This window comes from Hirundo rustica, chromosome 3, assembly GCF_015227805.2.
Source record: "Hirundo rustica isolate bHirRus1 chromosome 3, bHirRus1.pri.v3, whole genome shotgun sequence".
Taxonomy (NCBI): Eukaryota; Metazoa; Chordata; class Aves; order Passeriformes; family Hirundinidae; genus Hirundo; species Hirundo rustica.
Window position 1 is genome coordinate 66,125,928 of NC_053452.1, and position 14,194 is coordinate 66,140,121.

Consider the following 14,194-nt stretch of genomic DNA (forward strand, 5'->3'; position numbering starts at 1 on the left):
AAGTGACGCTTGGACAAAACCCTAACTGGTGACATTAGAGGTTGCATGGGCAGCCTTAATTTTAGCATGTTGTAGTTTTAGAGTGCTTTAATTAGCCCCAGAGTGATGTTTTTCAGAATATTTTTTTTTAATATAATATTTTAACGTTGCAAAATGGGAGAAACCAAAATTACCGCTCTTGAAGACGTGTAATCCATGTGATGTCATAGGCAGCAACTTCTGGATCTAGAGACTTCACTGACTTTTGCTATTGTGCCCATGGCACTTCATACACATCTTGTTCATTAGTTGTATTGAGCTTTACAGATTAGACAGGAATGGTAAATGCTAACTAATTTGTGGCAAAATAGAGGGTTTGTGTTGTGAGGTGTTTTTCTCCAAAGACCAAATAATTACAGAGCGATTCTAGATTATTTGTTGTGGAACAAATCACGGTGCAGATGCTCTGTTCTGGGTAAAAACTACTTCATTTTTACAAGGCACAGCAAAAACTGTCCCAGATTAAAATAATTTACAATTCACTGGAATTATTCACAAATAGTAAGTTACTCTTAAAGCGCTATTCAGAAATATTTCTGCCCAATAATTTACCCTGTTGTCGACAAGTCTTAATATCCAGGTCTTTTCCTTTAAGAAATTAGGCAAAGCTAGTAAAAAATTCTACCAGTCAGAACTTCTTCAGTTAAAAAAGTTCCTCACATGGGCACAATTTTTACAAAGTATTTGGAAAGTATCTTCAATCTTAATTTTCATTTTCAGTCATGAAGTTCTCAAGCTTTAGGTGGTATTCCCATTCCATGTGTCGATAAACAAGTATGAGTAAACTGCAGGCTTGATCATGTAATTGCTTTATGTTTATGAGCAACTTTGACCACGTGAGCAGCTCTAATAGGATTATTTGTGTGGATACAGTTAGCAAATATTTGCTACCTTAAGCTTTAAAATATCTAATGGAGAAGTTCAGATAACATAGTCTCTGTTTAAATTCGGTGCTTAATAATAAAGGTAGTCTCTTATTTCTTTATTTTATTTTTTTTTTTTAATCTCCTTGATGCCATAGGGGGGTGCACTTCTTGGAGGCATCAATGCCTTACACACCTCATTTCCAGAAAATCCAATGGAGCAATACCGAACACAGTGTGAAATAATCCTGGAGCGGCTGGAGCTGAAAGATCTTCTGCACAAAGAGCTACAAAGACTTGACAGGTTATAATACACAAAGTAACAAGCTGATTCAGGAGGGAAACAGAATTTGTTTCACAATAATATCTGCCTAAAAATAGTCTGACATTGGGAAGGGACTCCTTCTTTAGAGGACATGGATAATCAGGGAGATTGTTTTAAAGCAGCACTCTGAGATCATCACAAGATCATTTCTACCTCTGGGTTATAGAATTTACAAATATTTTAATGACCTGCCAACTCATATCTCAGTATTATGCTCAGATAAGGTTCAAAAGTGCTTCTTGGAGTCAAAATGCTAGATTCTATAGCTGAGCAAATAATTTTATATACCTTTTTGTTACTTGTTTGGTAAGATACAGCTTCATGATTTTTTAAGCTGCCTTTTGCATTGGGCTTGTCAGGATCCTTCCCTTTCTGTTAATGGAAAATGTAAGCCTGAATCAAAATTCTGTTCTTTTGGGTGATTTTTCTTTTGTACATGTGTGAATTTGCACTGTTGCATCTCTACTTTTCAGCTCACTGCAACAGTCTTTGGGAAACCTATTTGTTGTTATTAATAGAAAATTTCTGATGCACTGAACCTGAGAGAAAAACCCTAGAATTGGGAAATTATCGGAAATAAAAAGAAACAAACACATTTTCTTCCTGAAATGAAAGAAACCTGTTTTTTCTTACTGTTAAAGGAAGATAAAAGATTAATGTTCTTGAAATTAATGGAAACAGCTGGGAGAATTCACTTTTCCTTTGAATATTTTTGAGACTTATTTTGTAATGTACAGTAATGATGTGTTAAATAACAACAGAGTCAACAGAAACAGATGAAAGTGAGATGTCTTCAACAGACAGACAAAAGCTAGTTTAAAAACAGAGGTAATTCATAGGGGTCATAGAAATGTAGGATGGGATGGGAGATCAAATACAAAGAGAGGATCAAGTCTGCATTTGACCTTCCTGGCAGGAGCTCACATTATCTGCTCTGAAGCCTTCTAATAATGTGGATTTTCTATTGCCATTCTGTAGTCTCTTCCATGATTGCTCCACGCAATGTTCATAAAGGTTTGCCCAATATCCCACCAAATGGCCTCTGCTGCAAATTAAGCTGATTTCTTCTTCCCTCTCTTAAGCAGCTTAGGGAATACTAAATGAATTTCCTCTTTAAAACAACCCATCCTGTGTTAGAAGACTTGTTCCATGCATTCCCCATAAACTATATTTCAATAAAATAAGCATGTATTGTATATCTCATCCCTTCTTGATGAGTCATATAATTTCTGCCACCTTCCATTAAAAAATTATGAATAAATATGTTAGTAAACAATTACAGTAATTATTCTAAACATGTCTATACATGTCTATATAGTGTTATATCTTTCCCAGAGTAGAGAAAATGTTTCTGATGCCTAAGAGTCATTTCTTCTAGATGAATGCAGTCACTTTTAGGATGGAAGGTGGCTCCTTTTCACTCTGGTTTGTATCACTGTTTAGCAAAAACCAAGATGCTGTCTACCTTGGAAAGTTTGTGTTTAGGTACAAGAGACAGATCATCAGCTGTTCAGAGATTGGAGGGAACGCTCACTCAAGCACCTTTGTTGTTTTGGAGGGCCCTGATAATACTGATATCCACAGTGATAATTAAGTTTTATAAGTGATTTGAGATGCTTTCATTCTATCATGTTTTTGACATGTTGAGTAAATAGTGATTATGAGAGAAACACAAAAAAAGCCCCACTATTCCAAGTAATACCTAGGTTTTCCATTCCATAACTCATTTGAGACTTTACCTGGCTCAGGATGATTTAATTTGGTTCCTGTTCTAGAAAACAGACTTACAGGATGTAAAATCTGTAAGGGATTCTAGCAGTGATTGCAGGAAGTGCAAAGCTGTTTGTTTCTGTTCATTTTTTGGTTTGGTTTGGGTTTTTTTCTGTTTGGTTTCCCAAGGAAATGCAGTTTAGGGGGTCACTTTCTCTGTCCATCTGCTTGTCTTCTATTGGGGACACTAAATTCTGCCACTTACTGTCAAAGGTGCTGAAAATTCACATATTGCAACACCAGCTTTCAGAGCTGTATGTGAAACTTAATATACTTTTGTGACCTACATTATTTGTAGCTTTCCGTCAGTCATGTATATTATGTATCGCTAATGCAATGAAGAAAGAAAAAAGGAAGAAAATTAATGTACTATTTTTTAATTTTTTTTCATTGTATAGATTGCAAAGGGAAAATTCATGCCAACAGCAGCCGGAAGAAACACATTTCAGTACTGCCACAAAGTGCTTGAATGAGGATGCATTTGGGCTGTCAAAGCAAAGGTCTCAGTCAGAACCTTTAAATCAAGAAGAAGATAACTCTGGGCCACAGACACCTTTGCTTGAAGGCAGCTGTGAAGGGAATATTCATCTAGAACCCCTGTGCAACTCAGCGCATGGTAATAACAAAAATACAAACAGCCTGGCATGGTTTGACAGTGTGGAAGAGAGCAGCATTGATACTGAAGAAAATTCTCAGAGGAAGTCTCCAGTGCCCAAGATATCTCCAAATAACTTGACTTCAAAAACTTCAAGTTCTGAAGAAAGATCTGCTTCAATACCAAGGAAACAAAATGGAATAAGAGAGTCACTAGCAGCTGTGGATCTGCATGATCCTCTGAAACAAAAGGACAAAGTTTCCAAGTTAAGGAGGAAAAGGACTGAAGAACACAACCATTCTTCAGAAGATAATATTGCAGACCCAGAACCAAGTGCAAGTGTGCAGGATTCAGTTATTAGACAACATGCTTCTAGAAGCTGGCGGAGGCTGCACAGGGAGAAGTCATATGGATTCTTTACAAGTACACAGGACCCTGAGGCAAAGGCCCTTCCTTCAGTATTACCTGCCTCTGGCTTGCCAGATCTCTCAAGTGATGCAGATTCTGTGCTAGGAGAAGAGAACAGCATAACAGTAGCAGCAAAAAGTACAGCAGTTTCCATAAGGAAAAGAAGTAAAGATCAAGTAGTAAAGGAAACAAAGGTAGTAAGTTCCCATGAGCAAGACAGTGGAAGTCCCCCTGCTGCTAAACTAGCTAAATTTTCTTTCAGACCACGGACAAAGCTTGGTCATTCTTCAGAGAAGACAAATGAAGAATTTTCTCTCTTTCCAAGTGAAACTATTTTTAAGCCAGGAGACCAGCTTCAGGGAGAGCAGCTTCCAGAAGAATGCTGCCCACCTGAGAAAAGCAAGATGACATTGACTCACTTAGGAAAATGTAGTTTGGAAAAAGGATCAATTGATAATAAAGGGGAAGACGAGCAGCAGAGTCGGGCCTTAGCGAAAAAGATCAGAGGAACTGCAACAATATGCTCTGATGTCAGTTTTGATGCTGTGTCACCTCCACCCAGTGAGAAGAAAAGGGAGGAAGAGCAGAAGCTTGGCGGCCCAAGCACAGGGAAGGTGCGCACCAGCACATTAGCTAAGCTGTCGACATTCTCCTTTGTATCACGTCCTGAGGCAAAATCAGAAACCACGCCTGCCATTAAGAATGACACCAGCAAGGAAAGCCACAGCCCGTCGCTGAAGGTGCACGTGAGCAATCCTAGCAAAAGGAAGAGTTTTGCATTGGGAAATTCTAGTAAAGCCAGTGTTGTCACGAAGACATCTCTCTTCTCCATAGCAGAGCTGGACGATGCTACATTAGATTTTGATTGGGATAAAGAGGTTAGGAAAAACCCAAGCACATAACATGTATATCCTCCCAATTATTTAACATGCAGTTCTTCTGAATCTTCACCCTTCTATCACTTGTAGCCATGTTTTTCAAAGCATTTCATAGAACCATCCTAGACCTGTGAACGTATTTTCTTTAAGGGCTATATACTTTACATAAGCAAGGACTGTGTGTGCTGCAGGCCTGATTTGGCTTTTAGTTTTCTAAACTCTTCCCAAGACTGTTTATCTCAGTTCACTGTTTTGACTGAACTGATGAACCCTAAAGACTTGTATAACTGTGTTCATGTTTCCAGAGTGAGTGATCTTGCAGAAGGGTAGTCTAATTGACTTCATCCTTTATTTCATGTAACGGTTAGAACTACACATTCAGATTGTCCTTCCAAGTGACTGCTATTTCAGAAAAATGATGGTACTCAAGCTATGTCATTATGTTTTGTTCATCTGTATGTGCTATTTGTCACTGTCTCTGCATAGTTGTCAATATTGTGATCCATCATCATGCTATGGTCAGTGTTTCTGTATTATCAATATCATGACAATTTTGCTTCATGTCTGATTTCTGTGCTCCTTGTCGCACAGCTGATGTTGAAAACATGTATTGAGAGCTTTTTGTTTCTATTTTTTAATTTCAGTTTTAAACACACTGGTTTAGGTATCTGTGTCTGTATTCTGGGTCATTTCATCAAAACCCAACTCTGTAATAAACACAGTTCTCCACTGCAGAGATGACAAATTTCAGGTGATTGAATGGGAGTTGTCAGTAACCAGGGTAACTTTAATGCAGGCATTAAGCCCTAGCAGATAAACTACACTTCAAACCTAGCAGCACAGTGAAGAGCTTCCCTAGTGTAGCTTGGTTCTGAGTCAGATAATGTTTACTTGGATACTTTAATTATGGTTAGAGTTTTACTGCATCTGATATTTAGTTTGTCTTCTGTAGCATACTGCATCTTGTGTCATTCATTTATCTAATGGGAAGTTAATCTACTAATACATTATAAGTTTACAGAGAAAGGTAAGCCTTACTTTTTTTCTAGTGACTTGCTTGGTATGTTTCTTCTGTGTTTGAATTCTCCACAGAATATTCTTGTTATTACCTGTGAGGTAAACAGAGAATAGAGTGGTTGCTTACAGAACAGTAGATCCCTTGGGAGACTTGCTAGCAGAAAGGTCTGATTCTCTCTTGATTTGCTTAGAAGTAGCTCCTTTGAAACCAAGTGAGTTAAAATACTGCAGAATTTCAGAGAATTGAGGGAGTGTGAGGACTCCAAGTACTTTGGAGTGGTACAGTGAAAACATGAGAACACTAAGGATAGTGTTGGCTTACTGTTCAGAGTCTGGCAAAATGACAGAAATATTGCTGTCCAGACAGATTGTGTGGTAGTTCCTCCACTGGAAATGTGCCATTGACCAAAAGAAGTGGAATTTATCCACCTAAGAGCCCTCCTGTCATGTTCGTTCTCACAGCTATGCCAGGGTGAGGTTGACACGCACCCATGACCTACTGCCCATGAAAATCAGATGTGACCTACAGGGTGCTGTGTCTGCACTTAAAGAAGGGTCAAGAACTCTGGACCTACAAACACTTGTGATGCTCTTCCTACTTGAATTTTTTGCATCAGCCGCTTGCATGGTGGTCTCATTTATAGTCAGAAATCCTCTTTCCTAATTCTTTGGTTTGATGGATGTTGCTGGCTGGCCAGTGCAAAGCCAGAACATAGCTACTGCCTTTACTAGCCAAGCTTCCAACCCTCAAAACAATATGTTTGAGCATGTTAGGACAAGTTTGATAATGCCCTGGAGACTTTCCAGACTTTCTGAAAATAGCATGGTTGGGTTGCTGTCTGCCACTCAAGAACGTTTTAGGCAGCTAAACCCGAACATAGGCAGTAGAATTTAGGTAGAGTGAATTTGTAATTTTTTTGTAGTGTCTTACTGGTGATTAATTTTTGTGGGGTAATATGCTAGATAGTATATCAGTAAAAAAGAAAGTTTTCAGACTCCCCTGATTAGCAGTAGTCAGTGTACTAATTTATGAAATGGAACAGTGATTCTTTTCTGAGCAGAGGTTTTTGAGATTTTAGGGTTCTGCTTCTCCATATTATGTAACATGAGAAATGGAACAAGAGCCCAAAAGAATCAAAGAAGGAGACTGCAAAATCCAGTTATTCTCGGGTCACTCTGCCTAGAAGAGTGCCCCTTGGGCATTGCTTCCCAGATAAAAGCAAAGAAAAGGAGGCACAGGAACATCAAGGACATTCCACTGAGCTTGCAGAAAGGCCCATCTTATCTCTACTATCGGAGGAAAAGTACTATTGTCTTCTCAAACTGTCTGCATACAGGTCCTACTCACCCATGTGTGAGGGGTAAGTAACCAAAGAATAAATTTGGAGAAGTAGATACTCTTTACCAGACCAGTTGAAATGCTACTGTTGTGGTACTGCTTCTGAATCATAGCATGAATTCAGAGCATCCAAGATAAATGAGGAGCTCAGAGTAATAGGAAAATGATACCTGCTGCTGATTTACTCTCTCCCTTACTGTAGCCATTGCTACAGAATCCATTTATCAGTGCTTTGGCAGGGAACATTGCTAACTTCTTTCCTTTCCCTTTATATACCATCTTCCCCCACAAATAATCACAAGTTTTAATGTTTTTTGAGTGCTACAATTGCCCAGTGATTGGAGAACAACATATCAGATTGTAGAATTTAAAGCACTATGGCAGCGACAGTCTGCTGGGCTAACCTACAGATGAATTTTCTTTTGAATACTTTGTGCAGTCGAGGGGCAGATGAGTCATTTCCTCTCAGCCTGTCTTCCTGACAATGCACTGAGACATTATCTGTTTCAACACTTGCCTCTCTGAGTCTATGGTCTATCAAATCAATTATTATTGAATACACTAGTAGTTTATTAAGCTGTGTTCATGGAAGGTGAATATATATGTTGCTGTCCTAAAATCCAGTTGAAGCAAACTTCAGAAGCCACTGGTTCTAGCAGTATGTTGGTCAAGCCCTCATTTGTGAGCAGCAGTGAAATGCTGTTAGATATTTGGTGGCCAGACTCCATTACCTGGCTGAAACCAGTTCATCAAGTCAGTGTGGGAGAAGATCACTTCCCATAGCAGTGTTCTGAACAGCCCAGGCAGACGTGCTGATGAGTCAAAACCGAGGTGGAAATCCAAAAACCTCCCAACAATATAATTATATATTAGTTATATCTTTGTGTTTAAAAAAAAAAAAAAGCTTTATCATGATTTTTTTGTACTCCTGCTGCGTGCATGGTACTCTTACTGAGAAAGGCACAACCTTGACTAAACCAAGACTGGGCTTGAGACCCACACCCCTCTGAATTAGGAGCTTAAGTATGTTATTTTAGACTATCATGAGGTATCTCTGCTTAGTGCCTGAACTGCTTCTCATTTGCCAGTACTTGGGGAGGAGAAGCTGAGTAATTGTTCTCTGTCATTACATACTACACTGGTTGATGTACAGATCTCTCTGCTGGCCTGTATCTTCACTTCTTTCATAGCTGGAAAGCCGTGCTGAAGGAGGCTTCCTAAGGAGTCTTCCTTTCTACTTCCCACTTACAGAAACAGGCTTTCACCCATGCCTCAGGCTTGTTTCCTGGGCTAGATGCTATTGACCACTGTCTTCATAAGATGAAGACAAACTACAAAGCTGTTCCTGGTTATACAGCCACAAGTTATTTCCAGATGTCTAATGGAGTCTTTACCTGTTTGTCTGGGTTTTTTTGTGGGTTTTTTTGTGGGTTTTTTGTTGTTGTTGTTGTTTTTGTTTTTGTTTTGGTTTTTTTTTGTTTTTTGTTTTTTTTAATGCCTTTATTTTTTAAAAAAATCTTCTTCATAATCTTTTCACTTCACTTTAATTCATCTCTTCATTTATTGGTTACCTCACTTGCAGGTGAGTTTTGGGATGCAGCAATCTAGTATTTGTTGCCTGTTCATTGAAGCACCACTGCAAAACTGACATTTAAGACAGTGCAATCCAGAGACATTTATGCAAAACTTCCCCAAAATGAAAAGGCACTAAGACAGAAAGCAGCTGATTTTATATAGTTTTCTTCTAATATTTTTGACTTCTTTAATTTAAACAGCTACAGTATTAAGTTACATTTAATCAGTTCTGATCATTCAGGATCACCTGAAATCCTTCATAGAGACAGCAGAATATGTGGGTATTTGTTACCTTTCAGGATCTGGTAGTACTTAGGAGCACAAAGTTGTGCTTTATGTCTTTCTTATAGTCTCCAGTTTTGCTGGAGACCACTGGAGACCACCTTATCAGACATGGCCTGTGGCTGCTGCCACTGGCTCCTTACCCTTCCCTAGAGGTGCCTCCTCACATCCTTCCTTTCCTCCCAAACCCTTATTGCCGCCTTTCTCCAAAACTCAGGACTCTTGTCACTGCCTGGTCCTGCAATGTCAGTGCAGCTCCCTCCAAAGCTCCCCTGGGAGGTATTGCCCATCCCATTTAGGGCATCTCTGGGGGGGATACCTAGTTCTTAAACTTGTAAAACAACCCAGAACAGGAATCACTTGCCATGTAAACATCTTGCAAACACAGCCTTCAGTTCTTTCCAGCAGTATGAAGATTTTAAACACGCCACAAAAAATGTGGCAGAAGTTGAACTGAAAAGGGAGTGTGTGCCATGTGGCTGAGCTATCTGCTGACAAGTTCTTAGGCTGACCTCCAGCCAATCTTACTCCCCTTTGTATGCTGCTTTTCATTCTAAATAGCTGGCAAGCAGAAGAAAACCCTGCATGGCTGAGTTTGCTTGTTGTTCATGTTATTCTTAAGTGGTCTGAATGTTGTGATTCTTGTTGGATACATAGGTTAATGGGTTAAATATCATAATGTGATATGCACAAGGATTAGAAAACCAAGTGAGCTAAAGCCAAAGACATGGCAAAGTCAAACTGAACTGAAACTTCTGATTAGTGGATTCCATGTGAGCAGATGTCCCAATAGAGGATATATAATATCCCATTCTAAAGAGAATGTATTTATTGATGGGAAGATGAGGTAGATAGAGAATTAAGTGCTCTGTATTTCATGTGAATGAGGCAATAGCTTCATTAATAATGAATAATAACTATGTCATCTCCCTTAGGTATCTGGTGTGCCTTTGCTTATCAGTACTTTCCTTCCTGTTAGACAAAAGAATGTTAATAGTTCCAAGGAATAATATTGTCCTTTACTTAATAAGGAGCACAGGTATTTTAGAAAAGAGTGAAAATGTGTTTTTTGTCAAGTTTGACTATTCTGAATATGTGATTTTACAATTGTGAATTGGCCAATATGTGAAATTACAATTGTGCACATATTATTTCTATATATAACATTGTATAGCTAAATACACAACAATATAGGCATAACAAGGTCATATTGTTTAGACATGCAGGTGTTATTGTACAACTAAGATGTACTGTTGCAATGCAATTTAGGAAGAGAGATCCTTTAGAGCAGTGACTTTTCAATCAGTAACATTTCATAACTTGAACTCATTAATCATGAGAGAGTTACCACATGTAAAAAGGCAAGGAAGGAAGTATGTGTCATCACAGCCCTCAACAGAAAAGCTTGTATAAGCAATACCTGCATGACCATGGTTACTCACAGGGCGTTGGCACCTTCTGAATAGCAGGTACCAAGTTCCAAATCATGCTGTTACTGCTGTTGGCATTATTCTAACTCTCCCTGGCAACTGAAAGCAGGGGTGAAGAATAGTGGGAGCTGCAAGTTCCCTGATGTAGTCATCCTCTGTGTTCAGTAGCATCCTTATGTTGCTTATCTTCATTGCCAAATCCTAGGTGAGTGCACCACATTTTTCCAGAAATGTTACTTGTCTTTCTCTGGAAGGGCTTTCTTTCTCCATTCAAGGCACCTACTCACCACAAGCCACTGTTCATCTGTCAGAACAAAACATCACAAGGAAGAAAAGTAACACTTTTGTAGCTTCAACAGCAGTCAGCAACTTGAGCAGCTGCACCTGCAGCTCTGCTTCTAGTCCATCCCAGCGGTCTGGAAGGACAGCTCTTCTCGAAGGAGTCACGCAGCTTCAACCGCTTCACTCCCCCTCAACACTACCAGTAGGACAACACTACCAGCAGCTTTACTCCATTCCCACTTTCATGGCAATGTGGAAGTGTAAAAATGTCTTTGAATGCAAAGGTCTGTGTGCTTTACAGCCATAATTTTTAAGAAGCTCTTTTGGATCACAGATTGACCTCAGAAACCTTTGTAGTTAGAGGTAGAATAAATTTCCCATAAACTTTCCCCTGAAATTCCCTACGGCAAGTTAACTTTCTTGGTAAAAAGTACTTTATACAGTGTCTGGCTTATAGTTTCTGAATATTTATGTCTAATGTCTCTGCTGTATTCTATAGCTGGTGATTAACAGCATCACTGAAAATTCTTTTCCTTGTTTAAACAAATAAAAAAACCCAAGCCAAAATTATTTTAAATACACCGTAAAATGTTGGGAAGGTTAAAAACTTTAAAGTCACTAGTGAGTCATTCCAGTTTTTGCCAGAATCAGAAGGAATATTTCCAGTGACCTCAGTGGGATAATTTTCTAATGACCTTCACAAGATTCAGCTCAGCCACGTGTACTTATGGGTCTATTATCCAGCTATCAATATTCAGAACTAAGTACTTTTCTAATACTTTGAAAGAAACCCTTTCTTCAAGAAAACTGGAACTGAAAATACACTGTTCTCTCAATGAACATAGAGAAAATAGAAAGGGTTTTTTTCCTCTATTAGCAATTAAGTAAATGTAAATTAAATTGTTAAAAAGTTGAAAGTTAAAGGTCCATCTCTAATCACCTCTCAGTGGTGTCACTGGAATGATGATATAATCTAATATAATCATTAGATTTGGAATTACCTTATTCTGTTAAGTGCTATCTTGATTTAATCAGCTCTCCCTGTAATTATATTATTGCTCTCCCATTAGTATTTTATCAGCGTTATTGAGAGCTGCATTACTCCTCTGTTAACATTTTTTAATAGGATTCAGTTGATGTGCGGAGCTCAGGTTGGTTGGAATTTATGGCAGCTTAACTGTGAAACCAGTGTGTTAGCTACAAGAAAACAGGAAGGAAGGTTGTACAATCTATTTTCACACACCGTTCAGAATCCATTCAGAAAACACTTGGATATCATGCAGTTTTACCTTTTAAAGTTAAGGACCCTGAGCTCTCTTTAAAGGTAAAGAAGGCAATGAAACCTGAGCAATACCTCAGACAAACCCTGTTCCGGATGTTTGTGTTCTCTCTGTTGCTTGGCTGTTTTTTAAACAGGTGCATGTGAAATACCGGTGTGATTGTGTTGTGTGGCACAGTGAGCCATCTTAGAACAGCAAACTCTGAACTGAAACCCTTTACTTCCATTTACATACTTAACAGTAAGATTTTTTTTTTTTTTTTTTTTTTTTGCATAAAAATAAGGGAAATTCTCGACCATGTAACAAATGAAGTGCATAAAGGATGCGTTTGCACTGTTTTGTGCAGTAGTGCTGGCTTCCTGGCTTACCTTGTTTGTGCTTAGTAAGGCAGATTCTAACATGTATAAACACTGTCACATACCATGAATGCACACATATTAGGAATCAGTGGTAAAATGGAATGATAGGGGTGTATGCTTCCACTAATCACTTGCATGCATTAGACTATGCATTTGCAAGTTCTGAAACCAGACTTAAAAAAAGAAACCTTTTCTCTCTTTCTTAGAGGAATGTCAGATTTTTCTCCAATATTACATCAGCTACTAAGGACACATGCTCCAATAAGCAGTGTAGTAACTTTTTTTTTTTTTTTTTTTTTTTTAATACAACAATATCGGAAGTTAATTATTTAAATTATAATGAACAGAGAGCAGGGGAAGTGGTTACCTGAAAGTTGCCATAAAACCAGCAGAGGGAGCTCCAAAATTTCAATTATTTTTTTGTAGAGGGAAACGTCCTTGGGGCCGACGGTTGTGAAAAATACTCGTCGGTGACTGAACACGGTGGCTGTCTGCAATGCTTCTTCCCTGATCCCGGGAATCACAAGAGCAAAATGGTATCACGCTTCCTTGGGTAGGAATACTGTCTTAACATGCTAAAAATGTAATTTAAAAGAATTCTGAGTACTACTGTTTGTTGGAAGAAATAATCATATTATGATTGTAAGAATCTCAATTTATCAAAGGATAAACTAAACTCTTTCTTAATATATTGCAAGTCAGCACTGCCTTTGTTACCTGAAACCATTGCACTTAGCAATAAGTCATGATGAAGAGACAGACTTTGACCTTAAATACTCTTTTCCAAACTAAGACATATGATATTTAAACAGAGTACCTTGGCCTGGGTCACATCATGTTTTCTTATTTTTAGAATTAGTTCCAATATTATGAAGGAACTGAAGGAACCTGGAGCATGGAGTCAGGTGTGGAGTGCTTTCTTCATGTGCTGATCAAAAGAGCGGCCAGTAGGTGGAGGGAGGTGATGCTCCCTCCTCTCTCCTGCTCTGGCAAGACCACACTTGCAGTGCTGCCTCCAGCTCTGGGGCCCCCAGCTTACAAAGGTTGTGGACTTGTTTGGAGCAGGTCCAGAGGAGGCCACAAAGATGATCAGAGGACTGAAGAACCTGTCCTATGAAGACAGGCTGAGAGTTTGCATTGTTCAGCCTAGAGAAGAGAGGGCTCTGGGCAGACCTTGGGGCACCTTCCAGTACCTAAAGAGGGGCTGCAAGAGAGCTCGAGAGGGACTTAATACAAGGGCAGTAGTGACAGGACAAAGGACAATTGATTCAAACTGAAAGAGTATAGATTTAGATTAGATATTAGGAAAAACTTCTTCACTGTGAGGGTGGTGAGCACAGATTGTCCAGAGAAATTGTGGGTGCCCCTATCATGGAAGTGGCCAAGTCTAAACTGGATGGAGCTTTAAGGAACCTGAACTAGTGGGAGATAATCCCTGCCCATGGCAGGGGGGTTAGAACTAGATGACATTTAAGGTATCTCCCAGTCCAAACCGTTCTGTGGTTTTATAATCAGGCCAAAAAACCTAATATACCTCAACAGTTCTCTCTCACACAGACTCACACAGACCTAGAAGTTTGGGCATTACTCCTTCCTCAGCTCCAGGCAAGAAACTGTCCTGGCCAAGGAGGAACATTACTGGAAAGTATTTAACTTCAAAAACCCATATGGTTGCAGAATGAGCGGGTCAGGTGTTTTCCAGATCTCTTTGCTAATGTAGTTACGGACTACTTCTATCCTTAATTATTTCTT

General features: G+C 39.0%; 1 protein-coding gene across 2 annotated transcripts in view; it reads left to right on the top strand.

Moving 5' to 3' along the window:
* Positions 1-13,699, top strand: part of MCM9 (minichromosome maintenance 9 homologous recombination repair factor) — a 57,040-nt gene extending 43,341 nt beyond the window's left edge. Inside the window, exons 12-15 of one of the 2 annotated variants that reach the window (XR_005699894.2) lie at positions 1,061-1,206; positions 3,396-5,905; positions 12,869-12,978; positions 13,296-13,699. Coding sequence is in view for 1 of the 2 variants with exons in the window: in XM_040058093.2 (XP_039914027.1) it covers positions 1,061-1,206; positions 3,396-4,902 (1,653 nt within the window). In the remaining variant the exon portion in view is untranslated. Of the gene's footprint in view, positions 1-1,060; positions 1,207-3,395; positions 8,526-12,868; positions 12,979-13,295 lie in introns of those variants that run through there. The other variant, XM_040058093.2, reaches the window with a different exon arrangement.
* Positions 13,700-14,194: the final 495 nt, after the last annotated feature.